This window comes from Dermochelys coriacea, chromosome 11, assembly GCF_009764565.3.
Source record: "Dermochelys coriacea isolate rDerCor1 chromosome 11, rDerCor1.pri.v4, whole genome shotgun sequence".
Classification (NCBI taxonomy): domain Eukaryota; kingdom Metazoa; phylum Chordata; order Testudines; family Dermochelyidae; genus Dermochelys; species Dermochelys coriacea.
The window spans coordinates 16,353,636-16,378,904 of record NC_050078.2 but is presented as its reverse complement, the minus strand read 5'-3'; the positions used below and the strand labels follow the sequence as shown (position 1 = coordinate 16,378,904).

Genomic DNA, 25,269 nt, shown 5'->3' with positions numbered 1-25,269 from the left:
GTCACGGTGTAATCTGTAAACAGCAAATGAAGTATGAGTGCAGATACCCATCAGGAGAAGTTTGAAAGAGTAGATCTTAAAATATAGTTTTAAGGTGTCTTGTTTTTTTTCACAGTAAAGCTAAGAAAATAGTGTTCCTATTTGTGCCTCATCTTCTAAGCATAACCTTTGCTTGAATGTAGAAATTGTTCTAATGTCTCACTCCAGTGCAAAGGTGTGACCCATTTAGTTCACTCTTCTTGCATGTGCACAGCTGAATAAACATTTCCATTGGGTGACTTTTTTGGAAAATAAAATCTAAATATTTTATAAATGCATTTCTCTTGAGTGGATAAATACCTATTAACCAACAAAATACAGAAAGTAAGCATTTTAAAAACTGATATTGGTTTAGGGTGAGTCTGCTACACAGTAAGAAGATCAAAAAATACTATAAGATATGAAATAGTGTATTGTAGCTGATCTACATGGGTAAAAGGCTGATAAATTAACTCATGTTGCCAGAGTGGATAGCATGGTCTAGTGGATAGTGAACAGGAATGAGAGTTTTGAAATCTGGCATGTATTCCTGCTACTGCCTTCCTCTCAACCCCATTTTAAACTTGCCAAATCGCTTAACTTCTTTCTGGAAGTGGGCTGTTTATAGCACCCTAGCGTGTGTTGTATGAGACAGCTATTTGTAAAGTGCTCTGAGATCCTTACATGAGCAGTGTTATAGAAATGTACAGTATTGATTATTTTACTTAAGAGTGTGATGTTGATACAGGAAACCAAATTACTAGGTAGAAGATTGAGGCAGATTGATGATTGTTGGATTTGATCGAGTGGCCAACACGGCACTTGTGGATGGGTAAAAGGAGATAGGCATGTCACTCATTCCTTTGCTGCTATGACATTAATCCCAGTGTTGGGGAAGGGATGGGAGTCATTGCGATCCCTGTCTAACAATTGAGGATGGCTGCCTCAGACACAAGGACTCCAATGTGTTAGTCTCTAAGGTGCCACAAGGACTCCTCATTGTTTATACCTGAACTATTGGCTGATGCAGTCAAATCTTTGTCCGGGGGGAACAGTTGCATCTGTCATCCTCAGCACAGTCATTTCTCCCAAATGTATCTTCAGTCATTCACATACTGGAAAATGTGTGGTTGAAAGTTATTAACAGTGAATGATAAAGCAAAACATTAAAATTGAGTTAATCCTGGGTTGATTATATGACTATCCTCACTTACATGTCAGTGAAGGAGCAAGCGGCACATTGCAGTCTAGGCTCCTAGAGTTTTGGTAAAATTATGCACCATGCCCTTATTGGCAAATTCACTTTGATTTTTTTTTACTCCGTATCTGCTATGTAGTATATGCTTGTCCCTGTCCCTTGGACATGCTCATTGGATGAAATGGCATTATAAATATATTGAAACAAGCTGTGAGAGATTAGAGCTGGTTGGGAATAAAAACATAAAACCAACTTTCTTTCTTCTTTCTTTCTTAAAAAACAAAACAAAAAAAACACAGAACTTGTTGAACTCTTTCTAACTAGCTCTGTCAGAGACCTAAAACTGCTATGAACTAATGAAATCCAACTGGCAAGCAATGATAGACACAGCACTTCTCTGAGATTACTTTAAGGCATAGGTGAAGTTGGAGTTTGTGAGATTCAAATGATTAACATGGGACACTTTGACCATCATATTGCACATGTCTTTGTACATCTTTTTTTGTTGGAAGGTGACCTAACATAACTTCTGAATTCATAAATTATTCAGTAACGAAGCAGATGTCATGGGGATGACACCATGATTTGTGTCCTTTTGTAATAAATTATTCCTTCGAGCACTTCTCAAAGACACATGCTGGGGTGCACTGATTGTGCATTTTATTGGTTAAAGAGTTGTATTTTGAAATGTAGCTTGGCTCTGTTTGCATTAGTGCTGAAATATTTGCATATGTGATCTTTCTTGTTGGAATATATTTGCATTAATTTGTATTAACTCAATGTTTGTATTGATTGTTTGTTTGTTTTTTCTAAAACAAGGCAAGAAGAGAAAAACATCTTTATAATTTATTCACAAAGAAAATAGGCTTTCAGTAGAACAGCTATTTGAATATATTGTATTTTTGAATACCGAGGACAATTTTTTTTTTCCCTCTACCAGCAAGAGAATTTCCTTCACCACATAGTTCAATTGTTCTAAAGGAGTCATCAACATTTAAGAGCATGCTGTACAAAAATATGTTCTGCCAGAACCTCAGCTGGTACAAATCACGGTACAACCACTGAGTTGAATGAAGCTACATTGATTTACACCGGCTGAGGATCTGGACCACTATTTTCTTTAATTCTTGCAGACCCAAAGATCTCCTTAAAAACACTATCAAAAATGACAGCATTCAGCTATGCTTATTGGTTTTTGAAGTTGCATTACTTTCATGTTTTTTACATTTTATTTTTATAATTCACAAGATTTCTTTTTACCAATGTACTGTAGTCTTACAGGAGTTAGGAAAGGTGAACATTGATAAAATGTGATTACAATAGTGATACAAGGGAAATAAATCAACCCTTAAACCAGCTGTGATCTTTGTAGATTTCATAAACTGAGCAGGACTGAGCTACATCAGGGCTATAGATAGTAAGGTAGGATTGGTGATTCAGAAGACGCATTAAGGTACAAGGGGGCGCTGCTGCTGGTGGGTAAGCTATAAAACTGAGGTTTTGACTACCTGAGGCCTTTTAAAAATCCCATGGACTTTGTGTGATAATAGAAGTGAATTCATAGGCACTGACTTCCCCTCTGCCTCGACCCACCCCCTTCCCACTCCCATTCCACCCCTTTCCCCCAAGTCCCTGCCCTTGCCCCCCCCTTCTCCACCTCCTCTCCTGAGCATGCCTCGTCCCCGCTCCTTCCCCTCCATACTGGAAAGTCCTAAGCATCACCAAGCAGCTGTTAGATGGCAGGGGGCTGGAAGCACTGAGGGGGAGGAGCGGTGATGCAGCATGCTCGGGGGGGCAGGGAGAAGGAGGTGAGGAGGTGGGGAGCTTGGCTGCCGGTGGGTGTGGAGCACCCTCTAATTTTTCTCCCTGGGTGCTCTAGCCCCAGAGCACCCATGGAGTTAGCGCCTATGGAAGTGATAGCTCTGGTGTCCAGACCAAATTCCAATTGAACAAATATATTTTCTCACCCGATTCCCCTATAGTTTCATTTGGACGAGGTATTCTTCGCTCTGCACCCTGACCTGTTAGTAGATTTTCTGTGCAATTTTTAAAGGCTCAAAATTTCACTCGTGGTCTAAGTGATCCAATTCCTGGCCTTAATGCTGACACAACTTTCATAGAATCATAAACCTGGAAGGGACCTCAGGAAGTCATCTAGTCCAGTCCCCTGCACTTGTGGCAGGACTAATTATCTAGACCATTCCTGACAGGTGTTTGTTTAACCTGCTCTTAAAAGTGTTCAATGATGGAGATTCTACAACCTCCCTAGGCAGTTTATTCCAGTGCTTAACCAACCTGACAGTTAAGAAGTTTTTCTTAATGTCCAATCTAAACCTATCTTGCTGCAATTTAAGCCCATTGCTTCTTGTCCTATCCTTGGAGGATAAGAAAAAACATTTTTTCCCCATCCTCCTTGTAACAACCTTTTACATACTTGAAAACTGTTATCATCTCCCCTCTCAGTCTTCTCCTTTCCAGACTAAACAAACCCAATTTTTTCAACTAAATTTTTTGCAATTTTTCCCAACTAAAACCTCTCCAACGCATCGTCAAAGATCTACAACCTATCCTGAAGGATGACCCATCACTCTCACAGATCTTGGGAGACAGGCCAGTCCTTGCTTACAGACAGCCCCCCAATCTGAAGCAAATACTCACCAGCAACCACACACCACACAACAGAACCACTAACCCAGGAACCTATCCTTGCAACAAAGCCCGTTGCCAATTGTGTCCACATATCTATTCAGGGGACACCATCATAGGGCCTAATCACATCAGCCACACTATCAGAGACTCATTCACCTGTGCATCTACCAATGTGATATATGCCATCATGTGCCAGCAATGCCCCTCTGCCATGTACATTGGCCAAACTGGACAGTCTCTACGTAAAAGAATGAATGGACATAAATCAGACGTCAAGAATTATAACATTCAAAAACCAGTTGGAGAACACTTCAATCTCTCTGGTCACTCGATCACAGACCTAAGAGTGGCTATCCTTCTCCAAAAAAGCTTCAAAAACAGACTCCAACGAGAGACTGCTGAATTGGAATTAATTTGCAAACTGGATACAATTAACTTAGGCTTGAATAGAGACTGGGAATGGATGAGTCATTACACAAAGTAAAACTATTTCCCCATGTTATTTCTCCCCCCCCCCACCTCCCACTGTTCCTCAGATATTCTTGTTAACTGCTGGAAATAGCCTACCTTGCTTGTCACCATGAAAGGTTTTCCTCCCCCCCCCCCCCCCCCCGGCTGCTGGTGATGGCTTATCTTAAGTGATCACTCTCCTTTACAGTGTGTATGATAAACCCATTGTTTCATGTTCTCTGTGTGTGTATATCAATCTTCCCTCTGTATTTTCTACCAAATGCATCCGATGAAGTGAGCTGTAGCTCACGAAAGATTATGCTCTAATAAATTTGTTAGTCTCTAACGTGCCACAAGTACTCCTTTTCTTTTTGTGAATACAGACTAACACGGCTGCTATTCTGAAACCAATTTTTTCAATCTTCCCTCACAGGTCATGTTTTCTAGACCTTTCATCATTTTTGTTGCTCTTCTCTGGACTCTCTCCACTTTGTCCACATCCTTCCTGAAATATTGCACCCAGAACTGGACACAACACTCCAGTTGAGGTCTAATCAGAGTGGAGTAGAGCGGAAGAATTACTACTTGTGTCCTGCTTACAACACTCCTGCTAATACATCCCAGAATGATGTTCGCTTTTTTTTTTAACAATACTCTTGCACTGATTCATATTTAGACTGTGGTCCACTATGACCCCCTGGTTCCTTTCCACAGTACTCTTTGCTAGGCAGTCATTTCCCATTTTGTAAGTTTGCAACTGATTGCTCCTTCCTAAGTGGCGTACTTTGCATTTGTCCTTATTCAATTTCATCCTATTTATTTCAGACCATTTCTCCAGTTTGTCAAGATCATTTTTAATTTTAATCCTATCTTCCAAGCACTTGCAACCCCTCCCAGCTTGGTATCCTCCACAAACTTTATAAGTGTACGCTGTATGCCATTATCTAAACCATTGATGAAGATATTGAACAGAACCGGACCCAGAACTGATCCCTGTGGGACCCCTTTCGTTATGCCCTTCCACTGATAATTACTCTCTGGGAATGGTTTTCCAACCAGTTTTGCACCCACCTTTATAGTAGCTCCATCTAGGTTGCATTTCCCTAGTTTATTTACTAGTTCATTTACATAAATGAAAGTTTTTTTGACTGCATAATTGCACAGTGGGATCCAATGTTTGTGAAGTGTCTTGGAATCTTTGGCTAAAAAGGCTGTATTAAGCACCATTTATTAACAAATACTAAATGGTGCTAAGCGGAATACACTCTACTTTACCACTGTTCGTCTTGCCACTGATAAGAAAACAACACTGAGAAGAAATTATTTTTTGTTTTAAATGCATCCACTGTGGCTTGATCTCACCAAGGGGCAAAATTGTGTAGCGACTTACACAGTGGCGTAAACTTAGCTTTCAGCTGCAAGTTAGTCAGCAAATGGATGTGAGTAGCAAAAGAATATAACACACCAATGAAGCATTGTATGGATGTCTAATTTTAGTGAAAATTGAGTACCATGAAGGAGGACAGAAGGGGGGAAGTAAGTAAGGATAAAGAACAGTGGGCTAGCCAAATAGAGGGAACATTCCATCTAAATCTCTCCTGCAGTTTTTCATGCAACTAAAAGAAGGTGTAATAAAAAACCTGCAGCAATGTAGACATTGCTCTTGGCAGCGCACTGTTCTGTTCCCATTTTTGAACTGGGCCCATATGGCAAAAATGAAGATATACACAATCTGTTTTCAATTTATATTAAAAAATATGGATTTTAGAGTATCTTTCTGTTCCAGGATACCTTTGACTGATGGGCTGAAGGCCTGATTCTTGCCTTCCTCACCACATTTCTAGTAATTTCTATCATTGCAAAGTGGTAAAGGGTGGTATACCCACTTTGCAAAGGTGTAAATGGCTGGGAAAGTAGCAGAGAATCAGGCCTTGCATCTTCTTGAGATTGCATCTGGCTGGGGTAATCTACAATCAGTAGGTCTGATTCCGTTCTCCCAGACACTAGTGTAAATTAAGGGTAACTCCATTTCAGTCAGTGGGTGCATTGGTCCATCTGAATGCAAAATCAGGCCCAGTATATTAGCTGCAACTTTCTCTGAGCTGACATTACTCTACTCCTAAAATAAAAAGTGAGACAATGCCACATAGCAGGCTGAACAGTATATATGTTAAGAATGAGTTTATAGAAAGTGCTTCAAGTTTTTAGTAACTCCTACTGAACTTTTGAGAATTGATTTTGCAATATACAAACAGATCAATAACATATGCTGACATGATTTTTACAGTTCAAATGCTAAAATATTGAACTAGGAATAATTTTATTAACTCCATCAGAGCTACCTTCAAATGTTTGTGTATAGAGATTGCCTGTCTACTTAATGCCCTCCAATAAACATAGTTAGCTATGGGATGAAACTGTAGTGTGACTAGAATAGATTCACCCTTCACAATCAAAAATCTGTGCTATTATCAAGGTAAAAAGAAATGAGGGTGATCATACATGTTATATATTGTATTACACAATATATAAAACATGATCATACATGTTATATATTATATTACACAATGCAATTTAGGTGATACATTTTATGTCCATGTCTTCATATAAACAGAGGAGAGACCTGTAAAGCAACTGCCTTTCTACCAGTAATGAAAAGCCATTCTTACTGATAAGAAGTACCTTTGCAGACTAAGTCTAAACCTACACTCTTTGTGCTGGCAACCCTGCCCCCGGGAAGTAAGACAGTTGCAGTATTGCCTGCTGTCACAGCTTCAGCAGAAGTGTACCTCTCTTTTCCCCTCTACGGTCCCTCAAGGGCACCCACTTAAAGGTTCCTGGATCCCAGCCATCACCTTTTTTGCACCAAGACCTGTGTCTCACTCTCTCATGATTAGGTTTCTCCAAGCTGCATATTTCCTTGCCTACACAGATATTCCTACCAAGCCAGATTGCCTAAACAGGCCAGTGGCTATGCTTTGCTTTCTTGCTGAAGGTTATGAAAAGTGTAATTGCCTGCAGTTACAAGTTACCACACAGCTCTTTCTAAGCAAGCACATTTATTCTTCAGGTGAAAGCAATACTGAAAAAACAACATAAATACTTCACACTAACATGATTGTTACTCCTATGCCATTCATTTTAGGATTGTCTCTAGTCTAAAATGTGTATCCCATCACTGAGATGTAAGTTTATAGTCACTTGAACCAACCTGTGGATTTCAGTGCTAGAGGGGATGTTGTGAAGGCAAAAAGTATAACTGGGTTCAAAGAAGAATTAAATAAGTTTATGGAGGATACCATAGGGTTACATCTTTAACCATCAATGGCTGTTAGCCAAGATGGTTAGAGATGCAGTCCCCATGCTCTGGGTGTCCCTAAACCGCTGATTGTCAGAGGCTGGATCTTGATGATGGGATGGATCACTTGATGATTGCCCTGGTCTGCTCATGCTTTCTGATGCATCAGGCACTGTTCACTGTTGGAAGACAAAATGCTCGGTTAGATGGACCAGTGTTTCTCAAACTGGGGTCCACAGGCCCCACTGAGAAACTTCTCCCCCTCCCTCCCAACATGCCATGGAACAGGCTTCCTACCGGCCCTGGCCCTGTGCTGCTCCCAGAAATGGCCAGCATATCCCTACAGAGATTCTCTGCCCCCCTGCCCCCGGAGTCACTGCCAGAGGGAAGTGCCAGTTGCTTTTGGGAGCTGCCTGAGGTAAGCACCACTGGGCTGTAGCCCTCACTCCCTCCCACAACCTCCTGCCCCAGCCCAGAGCCTGCACCCAAACTCCTTCCCAGAGCCTGCACCCAACACCCCCTCTGGTACCCCAACCCCCTGCCTCAGCCTGGTGAAAGTGAGTGCGGGTGTGAAGGGAGAAGGGATGGAGTGAGTGGGGTGTGTGGTCTCAGAGAAGGATCAGGGTAGCAGCATGGCCTCGGGGAAGGGACAGGGCAAGGCTGCGTGGGGGGACTTAGGGATCCCTGAAAAATTTTAAATCAAAAGGGCGGTCCTTGCGGCTAAAGTTTGAAAACCGCTGAGATAGACCATTGTTCTGACCCAGTATGGCTATTCTTACCTTTGGTCCTGGTCAAATTATTATTATTTATTTATTTATTTGCATCACTATAATGTCTAGGTGCTTTGGATGTGGACTTCTGAATTTTGATTCAGAAAAAAACAGTCACACAGAACTGAAAAGTGTCAATTTATTTTGTATCCTCAAAACATCAGCAGCATGACTGATGTACCAACATTTGTAAAGGTATTTTTAAAGTAATGATAAAGGGTATAATCCATTGATATAATTGGGAGTCTTTCAACTGATGTCTAGGATCCTTAGATCAGGCCTAAACTGCATAGGGCCTGATCCTGTAACCTTTATATATTAAAAAAAAATCATGATTTAAGCAAGTAGTTCTATTGATTGAGGGTGTTCCAGAGAAGGCAACATACATGCCCTTTTACAAAACTGACACTGCAAATCTTACACTACCAGAATGATAAAACCAAGCAAGTAAGAATACATGTGATTGGGCTTTGATTAGTACAGCTGCATCCAGCAAGCTGCAACTAAAACTAAATATATTTGTGACTGCCATCATCCTTTGCCTCATTGATTAATAATGGAACTCCAGCAACATAGATGACATTCAAAACAACAACTTTAAAGGAACCAAAACATGGTTTTAAAACACAAAACATGCACAATTAAAACTGTAAAATGAAAAACTTATTAATAAGAGATTCAAGAATTGTTGAAATAATGTTCACTAGAAAAGTACTTTAAGGGGTATGATTATGTAGGTGTGGTTTTTAAGATTTATTATTATTTGTAAAAAGAAAAGGAGTACTTGTGGCACCTTAGAGACTAACAAATTTATTAGAGCATAAGCTTTCGTGAGCTACAGCTCACTTCATCGGATGCATTTTCTGTAGCTCACGAAAGCTTATGCTCTAATAAATTTGTTAGTCTCTAAGGTGCCACAAGTACTCCTTTTCTTTTTGCGAATACAGACTAACACGGCTGCTACTCTGAAACCTATTATTATTTGTATTACACTAGCACCTAGAGGCCACAATCAAAATGAAGTCCCATTGTGCTATGTCCTGTATGGACAAATAATCTCTGCCTTGGTGAGTTTAAAGGTTAGAGGTAGTATCAGGGGAAGGGATGCAGTATGAAGGCAAAGTAATAAGGGTGATATTTGACAGATCGATGTCATGTTGATTCATTTTATTTTTCTTTATCTGTGGTGCATGTGTGATAGGTTCCCCCTAGGCTGCCACCTGGGACTGGGGTACCACTGAGCCCCCCGACCCAACAGCTTGGCATCCCTTTTACACTGTTTTACTGTGACAAGCTGCAAAGCCCTCTCTAGACTGCACTTTCACCAGCATACATATAGGTAGGGACACACCCAGCTGCAGTTACATACAGGCAGGCTCTCTGACCAACCCCTGCAAGGGAAGGCTATAGCTAAGGCAACTATCAGCTCTTCAGGCACGCACCCCTTCTAGAGTATAAACCCAAAATGATAACCTCTTGCCCTACACATGGAACTGTACAGCATAAGCTCATAAAATTCACCCCCTCCCTCAGTGTGGAGAGGAATGTGTAAGAGCCTTTTACCCCTGAGTTATGAATTCCACACTGGTTTAGATAGAGCAAAAACGAGTTTATTAACTACAAAATATAGATTTTAAGTGATAGTAAACAGATCAAAGCATCTTACCTAGCAAATAAACAAACTAAACATAATATACTGAACAGATTGGATATGAATAGTAGTTTCTTCCTCAAAGAGATAGTGCAAGCAGGCTGCAGATTCTTAAGGGGCAAGCTGCACTTGCTTACAGCTTGGAATGCCCAGATGTTCCATTCACAGGCTAAAAATCCCTTTAGTCTGGATCCCACACTTCCCCCAATTCAGTCTTGTTCCTCGAGTATTTCCAGGAGTCTTCTTGAGTGGGAACGAAGAACACCAGCTGATGTCCTTCCCGGCTTTGTATAGTTTTGTTTCAAAGCTTGGTTCCTAGTTCCCAGACCTGTCTGTGGAAAATTGACATCACAAGAAGGAGTCTAGAGCCACATGGTCTCCTCATGTGTCCTTGTAGAGTCATAGCAGCCATCGCGCACAGGCTCTTTGGAGCATAACAGGAAGGCTCCCTATGTGAGAGATAAGCTTCTCCCAAGGCCTATTGTTTTCCAAATGGCCCATTCCCCACCCGCTGTCTAGAATGAAAGCATCTTGTCTAGTGGACATTTCCCAAGGTGTAATTACATTTGAAATGCAGACAATCAATATTAGTAACTTCAGATACAATTATACATGGATACAAATAAGAATCATATTCAGCAAATCATAACCTTTCCAATGATATCTCACATTACTTATCTTGCATAAAGTACATCATAACTATGTCATAATTATATCATACCAATATCGCCATGAAGAATATGGGGTGTAGTGTCACAGCATGCATACAAAAAGTGAGGGTGAGGTGGAATGGTGGAGGGGAAAACTTAATAGGAGAATGGGGGTAGGGAAGTTATGGTAATATAGAGCAGTGAGGAAGGAAGTGAGAGAGCAAGGGATGGAGAAGAGAATGAGTTGTTCAGAGAGGGTGTGGAAGAGGGAGAGAAGCTGTGAATGAACAGAGAGGAAATAAATGTCCAGTTTGAAAACCATGGTACATAGTGGCTGATGATCTCACAGTGTTCACAGCATATGCTGCTGTCCCCTTGCTGGATCCCTTGGTGTGAGGGATGGGGAGTGCTGACTAGGTCTCATCCCCATTCTGATGCCATTGCCTTGGGCCCTGTGGGGAACGGTGAAGTCTTTGTGTTCCTAAGTGCTGGCTCTGCCCTGGACCTCTGTTTCTCTCACATGTGGTTTGTAGCAGATGCTGCTAAGGGCCTCATCCACCAGTGTGGGTTCCCCCTGATACTTCTGGTAGTGCAACATTGTGAGGCCAAACCTATGGATGGGTTAGTTAAAGTAGAATTGAGCAAAATACTGCTGAAACCAGGGATAACCAGACAGCTTGGGCCTCATTTACAGAGGTGTTAAATGCCTGAACCTACCATTGATGACAGCTAGAGGTGTGGGTGCTGCGTACTTCTATCCAACATTGGACAGCCCCAAAACTTGGACCCCCACAAAGCAGTGGCTTGTGAATAGGCTGGCCTAGACCCACGTAGGTCACTGTGCAGAATCAAGGCTTCTCCCCCTAGTTATGTATATTCCCCAGGTGCTGATCCTCAACCCTTCTAGCACCTGATTCTTTCCCCGATAGCTGAAAGAGGGCCAAGCCTCTGGTAGCATAGTTTACACCCCTAAGAAGTAATCCTAAAACGGATTAGGGACTAACCCGCCCCCGAACCCCTGTGAACGTGCCCCGCAGCCAAGTAAGCAATATGCAGGCTGTGTAGATAGTCTCAGATATGACTGTCTAAGGGGTACAACCAACAACCTGAGAATTTGATCAATATCCCCAGCTCCAGCCCTGCTTTTCGGGCTGGAAAGGGCTGAGGCTGGGACTGGAAACGTGTGTGTGTGTGTGTGTGGGGGGGGGGGGGTACAGCTTGTCAGATCCTGTTAAAGCCAAATCCACAGCGCCCTTCACCCCCCCCGCCCCCCCCATCCCTCCCTCCCTCCCATCCCAAAGAGCCCAGAAGCAGCTGCTCTTCGCTGCCCAAAGAGAGGATTCACCAGAGCGGTGTGGGGCCGGGCTTCCAGGAAGGCGGGTGAAGGCATTTGCAGCGCGGAGCCGGCGGGCTGGTCCTGCGCGGTGGGCGGCAGGAGCAGCCCGAGACCCGCCCACCCCCGCTCCGGCTGGGGGGCTCGGAGGGGTCGGCTCCCGCGGAGGCGGGCAGCGGCGGGTGACCGCGGCTCCGCCGGTCCGTTGCTCCAGCCGCGCCGCTGCCGGCGGGGAGCCCCCGGCTCCGGCTCCTCCGCACCTGCCTGGCCAAGGAGGCTTCTTCGGCGAGCCGCCGCCGCCGCCGCCGCCGGAGGGGGCGCGCACACCGCAGTAATGCGAGCCCATCCCCTCCTGGCGGGGAAGGGGAAGGGGAAGGCGGCCGAGTCCCAGCCCAGCCAGGTGTTCCGCTTCGGTGTGCGGCTGGCGGCCCGGAGCGCTCAGTGACCCGCCCGCTGGAGCCGCCTCTGCCCCTGGGCGCGCTTCCGACCGCTTGGCTTCAGCCGGGGGGGGGGAGGTTGCGGTAGCTGGAGAGGGGGAGAGAGAAGCGGCTGCTCCTTGGTGCTCCTCTTCCTCCTCCTCCTCCTCCTCCTCCTCTTCCCCCCCCCCCCCCCCGCCCCGGTCATTTGCTGCCGCCGCCGCCGCTTTGCCCATTCGAGGAGGGCAGGGAAGCGCGTGTCATGCGATCGGTGCCCAGCGGAAGGGCTCCGAGGCTGAGGTACCCGTGAGAGGACGTGCAGCGAAATCGAGCCCGCTCGGTGCAATGACAGCCATGAAGGAGCAGCAGGCACCGCCGAACCCGGGCAGCCGGGGGAGCCAGCCTCAGCAGCAAGACCAGGTAAGAGTTTGCAGGAACTATTCCTGGGGGGGTTCCTCCCTCCTTGTCTCCCAGAGAGACTTGAAGATCAACGTGCGTTTCATGTGGGTGCCCCCCCCCCGTCTCCATCACTGACTCCGGACGAAGTTGTAGCAAACGGTGGGTAAAAGTAACAGTCTGTGTGGCCAGGAAAACGAGGCGTCCAGAGGGCAAGGGGCTGCTGCCTTGCTCTAGAGGGGACGGGGACAGGTTGGCTGCTAGAAAGAAACAGACCCTTTGCGCCCTGGGGGCGGGGGGCTGCCTGGTTCGGAGGGGGGGGGACACAGCAGCCTGAATGGAGCACTTTGTTCCCCTGCAGGCGAAGACTTTGGGGGGTGGGGGAGAAGCTCCTTGGAGGCATCGTTAGCAGACGAAACTAAGCATTCGAATGACCTTTCCAAGCGTGTGAACGGAGCAGGGAGAGGGACCAGAAGCCGTTTACTTGGGGGCAGGCTGGAGCTGGAGGAAGATTCAGGGGCTTTGGGAGGTTGTTAATATATGTTTTTAAGGAGTCCAGATTTGAAAGGGTCTCCGAGGGTGCCTTGGCGGCGGGGCTGTGTCTCTTTCAGGGGGGTGCTGGAGAATTCGGAATGCAAGTCAGGGCTCCACACTTCGATCATTGCGCTCCGGTATCACTGTAGGCGGTTTGGGTGTCATTTCCATAGTCCCCCGCCGGAAAATCGTGCAGGACTTTGTGCTCTTGCTTCCCCAAGTTGCACCAAGTGAAATAAATACACGAAGTGATCAGTCTCTCTACAGATGTCATGTTTACCTCAATTAGTGGCTCTAAGTGGAGGCTGTCAGCTATTAGGTCATTGGATAATTATGGCACTCCGGAGAGGAGCAGGCTGATACTACCAGAGATGGTGCTGTATGCTCAGGATACGCTGGGAAACAGTGTAATTCTTTCCCTGTCAGTCACTTTAGCTGCCAACCGCGGGAAGTGGGGCTGAAAGGAGTGTATTAAGCTTAAACATCCGGTATTGGGGTGCGGGAAACAGTGTAGGTTCTTTTCCTGCTCTCCAGCTAGAAAGCAGAAAGAGCGATCCCTAGATCCGTGGGGAAGACTAGGGTCTTTAATACTGTGAGAATTCCACACCTCTGTTTTGCCGAGTGCTTCCCACATCCTTGCCTGTTCATCCCCTTGGCAAATGTGTGAGCACTTTGGTTTGATGTAGAAGGTGAGACAGGTTCTTTACTAGCCTGACGAGTGTTACAGCAGCATTTCATACAGCCTTTTCGAAGTCCTGCCGCTAAAAGCCTCTGCACTCTGTTTATGTTAATAAATGGGACTATTTGGAACCTTATGTGTCTCTTAGCACCATTTTGCAAGCAATTTCAGTGTACAAAGGCTTGGCCAACCAGTGCATGTCTGTTAGCAGAAATAATCTTTCAGCATCACAGAACCTTACGTTTCATTAACAGGCTGCTATTTCTCACTGGTGCTCTTGGATGATGGTACCAGGACGTTAGAAAAAAACGGGTCGTGTGAACACTCCCTCATGAAATCTCTGATCACTAACCTGTGACCCCAGATGGTTACTTCTGGTGCTGCAGAGTTTGAAAAGGTGGGAGGGGGAGAGGAGAGCAAAGAACAGACTATAAATGCTGAAAATAGTGCACCTAACCTCATCAGCAGTGTGTCGCTGAGTCCAGCGGATCAGAGATTTTGTATTGCCAGCAAAACACCTGAAATTTTGCAAACTCACAAAGATTCTTTGTGAGGTTTCATTTTCCTTACTGCTCTCATGACTGACACGTCCCAATTTTTGCATTTTGAAACCGGCATTTTTCAATAGGTAACCAAGATAAAAATTGTAAATCACATGTGTTTCATTCTCAGACTAATTGATAGGATTTACAGATATATCAAAGAAGCAATTTATTGGATGAAAAAGCACATTTTTGATATTGAAAAGTCCCATTTTACAGGTTTATGTGTTAATTTAAGTCTAAGGATCCTATCCTGAATATATTTACCTATGTTTAACTTTAAGTATGTCAGTAATCCTGCTTACTTCAGTGGGGCTACTCGTGTGAATAAATTTAAGCAAGCATGTCAGTATTTGGAGGATTGGGTTTATGTGTATGCATTCTGACATTTTTTTTCCTGTGATATCTAACAAAGTATTCCATTTTGGCTGCTTTTGAGGAGGCTTTCAATATTCTGAATAAATTGAATGCATCTGTTATAATAGTTTGAGACAGAATGACCAGGTTATTGCTGTCAGCGCTTCCTATTATCTGTACAGAATGATTAAAGTTTACAGTAAGTCAGCTGGTGCAGGCATTTGTTGCTACTGTATGACCAATCTCAGGCATTCCTAGGGCTCTTTAATTTCAATAAAATATTCTATTTGCTTGCTTTTAGAAGACAGTGCTCTTAGCCAACATCAAAGATGGTTGGATCTAACTATTCACTATAGATTTATTTTAAATTCACATACAATTGAATTACCAAAATCGCCTTTTGTTGTTGAAAAGCTAGAGATCGTTTTTAAATAACAAAGCAGTTTGTTATATATCAAACCCTATTACTTCCTACTGCCCTGTTACCTCGCACTGAAGAACAGTATTCTATTCTCTATTAACTTTAAATAGTTGAAAAGCTTAGGAATATACTTATCATTATTTCACCGCTCTACAGTTTTCAACCTCTCTTTCAACTAATTTGTAAGTTAATGGACATAACTGTGGTTCCCTCTACTGTATGCAAACATTAAATATAGAAGAGAACAAAGTTTTGCTAGGCTCAGACCAAATCATGTTGTGAAATTCCTGGTTTCCAGGCATTTTTTGCACAGTGCTTAATATTTAGATCACTCATAATGGTTTTTCAGAGTTGAATTTTATGTACAGAAGAAGATTATTCTCTTCATTTTAAATGGTAATTGACTACTGAGAAGGTTTTAGGGGTCCAGTCCTGTAGTAGAGCCCATGCAGCATTCAATTGAAGCCCGTGGGGATCCATATGGATTCAAAGATCTGCCCATATGCATCTATCTAGATACTTCATATGGTCTCTGTAAGCATAATTTCTGAGCATGCCACAATCATTAACATATTTTTCCTCACAAGACTCCTGCAGGGTAGGGAAGAAGGTCTATCCACATTTTACAGATGGGGAACTGAGGTCCAAAGAGACTAAGTCCAGGTTTGCACTAGAAACTGCTGTTGGTATAGTAATGTTGGATTTTTTGTCACACTTCTATACTAACAAAAGCCTTAGTGTAGACACAGCTTGTATTAGCAAAAGCTGCTTTTGAAGGTATAGTTTATTTTTCTTGTTGAACCAGTATAAACCATACTGGCAAAAGTCCTCCTTTGCTGGTATAAGCTGTGTCTATATTAGGAAAGTTTGCTGACATAGCTATGCAGGGAAACAGGAACTTAGGACTGGAAGGGAAATCCTGGGTCAATGAGTCCATACCCTGGCTATTGCAGGCAAAACTATCATATAAACTCATTCATAAATTTATCAAGCTCTTTCTTAAAACTAGTTAGGTTGTTTGCCCTATGATGCCCGTTGGAAAACTGTGCCAGAATCTCACCCCTCTGATGGTTAGGAAGCTGCTTCTAATTTACATCCTACATTTATTCATGGCCAGTTTATACCTGTTCGTTCTTTTACCAACATTGTCCTTTAGCTGAGAGAGCTCTTCTCCCTCCCCTGATGTGTTTATAGAGAGCAATGAAATCTCTCCCTCTCCTCCCTTCCCCCCAGCCTTACCCTTCACTTTGCTAGGCTAAACAAACCAAGCTATTTTAACCTCTTTTCATAAGATAGTCCCTTCATTGCCTGCACTTTTTGTAGCATCAACCTGGCCCACGTGACTTGCCCAATGCCACAGAGAAAATCTGTGGTGAAGTAAGGAATTGCTTATGGGTCTTCTCCTGCAAACACCTAAGCACAGATATACCTTTACTCATGTGAGTAGTCAGATTGAAGTCAATGGGTTTGCTGCAGTAAGTGTTTTCAGGATTGGGACCTGAGTTATCACTGTAAATTACAACTGGCTGTTACAGAGAATTTCCTGGTTAAACAAAGGTTTTATCTTACTGACTGAAACATTAATGGTCACTTAGAAAGAAATTTGGTGTAACTTCTTATCAAGCACTTTCTTCAAGAAGGTAGTTGTAAACCAACATTCCCATGGACAAAACATCTAATGACTGTACATCCCTCCCAATCTCTTCGCTTCAGTGTCCCCTCTCCCTTCACTTTTATTTCCACTACCTTGTTCCCTCCTAATTAAACTCATTCTGCTTGAGTCGTTCCTTTTTCTCCCACACTGTTGGTACGTCTACACTGCAGTTGGATGTGTAGTTATAGCATTTGTAGACGTACCCAAGCTACCGTATTCTGTCTAGCTTCTATACTGGTAGCTGTGAAGTTGTGGCAGCATAGCCTTCAGCACAACCTAGCTACCCCAGTTATTACCCAGTTGAACAGCCCCTAGTGAAGCTGTACTGCCTCAGCTCCACTCCTATTGGTACATGAGCTAGCTACATTCAAGCTGGCTCACGGATGTCTACACATGCAGCAATCGCACTCATTGATTGCTTTATGGGCACACTGTGTGTCTTGTCGATTTTTAAATTGTAGGCCAGAGACCGCCTACTACTTTGTGTTTGTACAAGGCCTAGCACAATGGAACTCCATTTATAGTTGGTCCTTAGGCAAGATTGTAATAAACTATGTTTTTAGAGAGAACTTTGATAAATTAGTCACATTCATTCCAAACCTTTTGTTAAATTATTGCTGCTGTTTATTTCTAAAATTACATTTTTATGTTATTATACTTTATCTGCATAGAGGAAAATACCTTTTAAATTACTCTTATTTCCACTGAACTCTGTTTCCTGAAAGCTTGCTTCCGAAATTAGTTTAGCTTCCTGAGTTCTACCTGTGTAATATGGCAAATGGCATTTGTCGATCTGTAGTTTTTAACTGCTGCCTGTGGTCTTAGACAATAGCTCTTTGTGATCATAAAAAAAAAGCACTATTTAATAGTCAATAACCACAAAAAATTTGGTACCTGTATAACATGCCAGTTCATGCATATTGCTTTCTCTGCAGATGAAAAACTAAGATAATTCCTATCGGTATTAACATTGTGAGGCTTCAGTCTGTTTACCTAAAAAAAAAAAAGATGATCTACACCACCTGGTGCTGCTTGCTGTTCTTTGTCTGTATGAGCAAAGAGATCTTTGAAAATTTTAATCATTCTCCCTTGAGTAACTATTATTCTCTCACCCTTAAGTATTGGTTTTTTAAAATTCAGTTTTAAAATACAGCAAACTAAAATTTTCTCTTGCAGTTCTGAACTGCAGTCCAATACTGCAACTCTAAGTTAATATATTTTTAAAATAGATATGTGAAAGTGAAAGTTAATTGTGTGTTATTCTGCTATTATAAGGCAGTTATTGGTTGAGCACAAGAGCTAACTATAACTGTATAATATATAGACAGGCAGAGCCTGCTTTTGCTCCTATTGAAGTCAATGGGAGTATGAGTATTGCCTTTATTGTAAAGTGCAGTGAATTAAAGAGCAAGAAATTTAAACGCTGCTTTCTCAGGGCTAAGATCTGAAAATTTAAGATATAGTAAAGCCCCTATTGAGTTCAAATAAATTTGACCTCCAAGGGAGTTTTATCTCTGTATGCATCAAGGTTTAGTTTTCAGTGAATAAAAGGTGAAATAGTCTAATGTCTTTCATGTGTTCCTTCATCATGTTTTAGTGGTTTCCCCAAACTAGGCCCTGATCCTGCAAAGAGAAGTAAATTGGTAGACACCTATGCCTGTTCAATGGGGTTCAACGTGGACAGAGGAATCCCCCTACATGGATCTCTTTGCAGGATCAGGGCCTTGAGGGACATATATTTTGTGTTTTGGTGGATGGTCCTGTTAGATTATTTTTCGTATTTCTAATTTTTTAAAATAATTTTATGTTGTCTTTCAAAAACTTACAAGACTGAATTTTTACATTATGTGGTACATGCACACATAGGAGACAGTGGATGAGCATTGACCTACTTTTAACCTGACAATATTGATCCATTGTAGGTATTCCTACATAAGTACTGGTCTTGAACAAGATCCTGTCTGTTCAGTCAAAATTGTCTTTTCCTGCTTGGATACACAGAAAAACTTGAACTCTTACATTACACACTAACCACAGTTTCAGCAAACTTGAAAACTTGTAAGATTTAGTGTTTTGTGTAAAAGGTATTCAGCTCCAGGTAACGATTGTCTCAGAAATTCTTTCCATATGCTGTGTGTGTTTGTGTTTTGAGTGTGTTTAGGATTGAAATAAGAAATGCTATTACAGGTCAAAATCAAAAGTGACTTCACATTTCTCCAAGTTTCTGTAGCTAGCTGTGTAATACTTGTAATACTATTGTGATATATCAAATGTATTGATTTTTGTGGGTCAATACAAAGTCAGATATATCAGGATTCTAAGGTGGAAAAATGAGGAAAAGTGGAAAAAATAAAGTTATTTTATTATCCCCAGAATTTTATGGCAACAGTTGAGATTTAGATTCAGATTCAATTTCTTACACCAGATGTGAGTGAGCCATGCCATTTCCATGCTGAAGACAGAGAGAAATATTACAAACCTAGATTATGTGGTCAAGTATATGAACGGCAGCCCAAGAAGCTTATTTGAATTTGCATTAATAATTGTGCTACAAGGTTAGAACTATATTTTTCAAGCTCTAAATGCAGGAATTGAGAATTAGGGGAATGCATAGAGCAAGTGAATATTGAAATAGTTTACTCTGCCTTGAATTACCTCCCTCCTGACAGGTGTCCACACACCCTTCTTCACAAGACTGGTTTCAGACAAGAGGAGAAGTCAGGGGGTGGGCTGGAGAAAAATAAGCACATTTTCCTTCCAGGTTCATATCCTGATCACCTTCCCCAGACGACTACTTTTCATGATTTCAGTGGGACCACTTGCATGAACAGGAGAAGCAGGATTAGGCCCTAACTAGCATGACCTGTGTAGGAGCAGGACTATATATGTTGTAAACAGGCCATTTGTGTCTAGAACCTCAGACATCCTGGGTGCATGCAGAATTCATACCATGGGTATTTAAAATGTGGTGTTTTTTTTAAAAAAAAATCAGGAGTTCCAAAGCAAACTTTTAAGTGAGTAACTATATAGGGCTTACTCCTACGGACCTTCCTAAGGTGAACCTCCCATTGACTCGCTGACCTACTGAGAATAGGAAAACAAATCAGACTGAAATTCACATACCTATTGTAGAGGGTCCAATACTTGAGCACTTAAGACCAAATTGTCACCCCAGAGCCACACTGAGTAACTGACTGCACAGCGGAACTCAAAAAGGGCGAGGGCTAAAGGAAGCTGCCTTCTTATGTTACAGAGCAAGAACATAGCTATTAGGCTGGAGGGGCTTTCACTCGCATTTTGTAGTCCCTCCAGGCCTGCACAAGAAGCCCTTTATCTTTGTTTTGTTTCCAAAATAACCTACAGGTAATTCCTATCAAGTAGAACAGCACTATATTTTCTGTTTGTAGGGCTCTCTGCCTCTATAGAGGTGGGACTAGGATTTGCCTCTTCACACAGAACTTTAATGGGACTTCTGTGGTGTAGAAGGCTTTGCATGGTTCTTATATGCTAGAACAATTTTTCATTTACGTGTCCAAGTTAGCCCCAGCAACTTGAAAATAGCTGTTATACCATATATGTTCAAATATAATTTCTTTGCCCCTTTTTGGTAGCTTCCCATTTTAAGTTACAGCAGAGGGCAAGCTACTTTGATAATTAATAAGGAAAAGGAAGTGTTTAAGCAAACTAAATTGCTGTTGAATAGTATTCTTTCACTGAATGAAAGTCCTTTTATTAGCTTTGTTTGTTACATTTTAAGGCATTTAAAGGCTTTCATTGATGTTATGAGGAGAAATAATAATTATTCATATAAATTTTCATACTGGTAAAATGTGTGAATTCAATCCCTGAATCAGTATCTGGGCCTGATCACTGAAGTCAATGGAAGTCTTTCCATTGATTTCCCTAGGTTTTGCACTAGGCCCCATCTGCTGTAAGTCCGTTTGGGTTTACAGTACTGTATTTAGTATGTCCTAGTTTATACTGCTCATAATTAACTTTTCTTTCATATTGCACTGACAGAGTTAGACAGGAAGGTGAGTAGCTGCCTTCAAGTCCATTGCCAGAGATGCCTTTAAGTCTTCTGCCAGGAGGTAGCTATAATTTGATGAAAAACTCTTTCTCACACTTAGAAGACCTATGTCATTTCTCAGTCCATGCAGTAACCATAAAATCTGTGCTGTTTCAAACTCTGCACCTTTTCACTTTAATCATGCAGTTCTTTTATGCTTCACTAAGCTGTATCGAATAATGTTCATGAATATATGATAGTAAAAAGAATAATGCTGATGGTGACTGATGATGATAAATTACAGTATTTATCCATTCGAAAGGACATTGGATGACCTACAGAATCGACAGCTGAAGCTAGAAAATCTTCCCTAATTGTTCTTAACACTGTTAGGAACTTGAACATAACTTATTGTATAGAGATTCTGTACACAATGAGTGATTCAAAACCAAGATAAAAGCGCTCTGACACTTTGAGACTGTTGTATAAGATGATCAATTAGTAAGTATAAAATTGCATATTGATTTAAAAAAATAGAAATTACTTTAACAGAGCTGATGGAACATGCTGTTTCATTGATGTGGACATGTTTTGTGGAGATATATCTGATTTTTTTTGTGGCATGGCAGGGATGGAAGGGAAGAGAGAGCAAAGATGACAGACTTGTTCTGTAGCTTAGTAGTTAAGACACTAGACTAGGATGAGGCAACCCTAGGTTCAAATCGCTGTAGCTGAGTGAGAATAGGCTGGGATAAAAAAAAACTGCTCTGAATCAGGCAGAGAAGCAGGAACTTGAACCTGGGCCTCCTATACCCCAGGCCAGACATGCTGAAAAGCTTAATCTTTGAGCCAAAATGGACATTTTGACACACTTCAGTTTTTGTACATTTAAGATATTTTGGTATCGTTCACATGCAGAACAAAACCAAACTTCAAAACCTCAAAAGTTGCAGTGACATGGAACTGTCATCCTCTAGCCATCTCTACCCTTTAAAGATTTAGTAGCGTGTCTAGGGTAATATTTGCAATTCCCATTCATTTGAAAAGGCAAAGTGTTCTGTAGACTCCCTGAAAAGGAGCTAGGTAAAGGTTAAGACAGATTCTTCTGCAATATGGGTGTGATTTCCAAATACTAGAGGGGAAAATGTTAAGCTTGTTTTATTGTATAAGTTAAATACTGAATGAATACAGAGAACTAAACCAAGCAAACATTACTAATGGGATTGATCATAAATTCTGGGTCTGATCCTGCATTTGTATATGTTCCCCTCATCCCTGGACTATACAGTGAATGCTCAGTCCTTCTGTCCTCTACTTTCTGTCTTGATCACCCTATGGGGAAAGAGGCTTTCAGAGTCTCTAGATTTTGGCTTAAGTAAAATCTTATCTAAGGACTTACTAGAGTGAGCTTCTTGAATTTTGAGCTTCTCTCTTTCTCTGTACAGTAGGGTGTGGGGGGAAAATAATCTTGAGGACATAGGAGCTGAATCCCATGTCCACAACTAATTCTGCTGGAGGGCAGGGTAGGCCAAATGCCAACTGTAAGTACATCCAAAAGACCACAAAAATCCAGGATGGCTTTAATAATAAAAGTATTGTCCAAGTAGGTATCTTTTCTGGATAGGAATTAGCTTGCAAGATTGCCTGCTTTTTCTTGGAAGAAATGTACGATATCCCACAGTGTAAAAAGCAACAACATAAAAATCCTGCTGGAATGTTTGTACTAAAGGCCTTCTTGCTCCAAGGCATAGATGATTGTATAGGGTAATTAGATGCTGTCAAGCATAAATATAAATTTAAATCTAGTCAAGGTAATAGACTCTTACAAAGTCAAAGATTCTGAAATAAGGGGGTGGCTATACAAAGAATTAAGTTGTAAAATATGCCTTTTATTTTTTTTATCCAAACCATATTGCAGGGTTTTGGTGCATTGTTAGGCAGATGCCGTGTTCTGCTCCTGATGTGACTGTATTTCATAGTGGTTGAAGTTCCTGTATAGAAGCCCACTGTTAATACTCTTCGTCCCAATGAAAGCAGTGGGACTAATTATATGACTGATTGGTACTGGTACAAGCATATATTTACACTACAATATTTTTTTGTAGTTTGTCAATTTGTTAAAAGTTTTTTGGGGTCCCACAGAATGGGAGGCAATTTTATAAATGCACATTGTAATCAGACTTTTTGTGAAAGTGGTTTGTCCCATGTATTATCATTCTGGAGATTCTGTGAGTTTATTTGTAAAAATTCAGTATGTGCCAAATTTGAAAGTGTGGGATCAAACTGTAAACATCATGGAAATATTTTGCATAACTAAGTGCTCCGGATTCTGAGCGGGCACTTCACTATCTGATGCTATACTAATTTATTTAAAACCAACAGTAATTGGTTTCAGAATGAAGTTCTAGTTCTATTTTTATTTTTCATATATTAATGAAAACAAAACAGAAAGAATCCTCTGCATGTAATTCTGAAAAATAATACAGCAACTTTAAACCTAACTTTAAATCTAGGCATGTTTATAACTAGGTAGTTCCATTGAAGTTTCCCCCCCCCCCATTGCTCCACACTTTGGACAAATATAGACATTTAATTTGACTACCTTTTTCTCTAAAACAGTTTTCCAAGTTTGTTGTGTCAAGTAAACATCTGTCAATGCATTTCATGGAACACAATCAACTCAGATTTGGTTCCAAATTATGCATGTGAGTAACATTGCAGAGACAAGGGAGGACCCATTCAGCTTGATAGGACCACCAATGGACTTCAGCTTGCAAGAGCAGGGCCATTTAGATTTTTATAAAACAATCTTTCACAATAGGTCAGACCAATAGGAAAGTTTTCATTGTTCTTATTCTAATAGGAACAGTTATTTTAAACAAACTCTCCCTTAGGGTGTTTGGAATCCACTTACTGCAGAATTATGAACCAAAAAGTGAATCTAATTTAATTGATAGAAAATTACAAAGTAAGGCTCTGATTCCACCCATGAGCTCCATACAAGGAGATCCCTGTGCCTCTGCAAATCTCAATGCAGAATTGGGACCTAAATAAACAATACACACCTCCTGAAAGAAACAAGCACAGAGTAATATATCATGTCAACATGGGAATATTTTTCAGTGTATAAAGAAAGAAAAATATTCTTCATGCTAAAATGTCAATTTCATTGAGGTTTTTCATTTCATTTTTTTATTTTTAGATCTAAAAACAATAAATAGAGAATTATGTTTTTCTTCAATGTTTTATTTCAGTCAGACTGCTTTTATTAAATGAATTTTCTATATCTAGGAAATCTGTCAAATATATTTGCCATAACTCTTATATAATTTTTGAATGGGTGTCCTTCCCTTTGTGAAATATCAGATATACCACTGGCATGTCAACCTTTGCTATTAATTGAACTCATATTTGCCAGCCTGTTTAGACTTTCTCCAACATTTGACTCTTATGAAGTGGTGCCCTATTATTGGATTTTTCTATCTCTTCCTTCTAAATGGTCACTGCCAAGATAAAAAATGACAACAAGCAAACAACTGTCCTTACCAATGTGTCTGCCACTACTAACACCTTATAAAATACTAAAACAGAAAGAAGTTGAACAGTCCCCTTTCCTCTTCATTATTTGTGCTGTTTCTTTACATTATGCAGTATTTTTGGTCTTACATGGGCAATGAAAATCAGTAAAATGTAGATTGGAAGTGTATTTAATTATGTCAGTTTTAAAGTTAATTGTTGAGGAGATGTATTTGTTTAAAATATGATTTTTATTGACAGTGTCCCTTTAAGTTCTTGGGCTAGTTGTTTAAAAATAACATTGACTTAATTATAATTATTTTTTGTAATTCGTTAAAATAATGAATGCATTATTTTATAGTGTCCCACAGAAAGCCCATCAAAGACATGGTTATACCTCCAAAAACTTAAAACTGAATGCAATGAAAATGTCGTGTTTTGTTTTTTAATTTTGAAATTTGCATATCAAAATATCTACTGCTAATAATGATGGGGTGGGGAGAAAGGAAAAGAAGAAATTACTTTACAAAATTAAATACTCTTGTTCTGGAACATAGAATTATAAATTGTCAGCTAATCGTGAAAATTATATGGTTTGGGAAATATTTTGATGGGAGATAGAGATGCAAAATGCTGTAAATTATGGCTTAAACACAGAGTAGCGGCATAAAACAATAAGATTCCTAGATCAGCCAGGAAATTGGAATAAAATGTTAAATGGAACAAGA

At 41.1% G+C, this 25,269-nt stretch overlaps 1 protein-coding gene across 2 annotated transcripts in view; it reads left to right on the top strand.

The window, feature by feature from the left end:
- Positions 1 to 9,963: 9,963 nt before the first annotated feature.
- DPP10 (dipeptidyl peptidase like 10) overlaps positions 9,964 to 25,269 on the top strand; it is a 436,765-nt gene continuing 421,459 nt past the window's right edge. Inside the window, exon 1 of one of the 2 annotated variants that reach the window (XM_043505016.1) lies at positions 9,964 to 12,853. In XM_043505016.1, coding sequence (XP_043360951.1) covers positions 12,779 to 12,853 — 75 coding nt within the window. In that variant the 5' untranslated portion in view covers positions 9,964 to 12,778. The remainder of the gene's footprint in view (positions 12,854 to 25,269) is intronic. The other variant, XM_038422353.2, reaches the window with a different exon arrangement.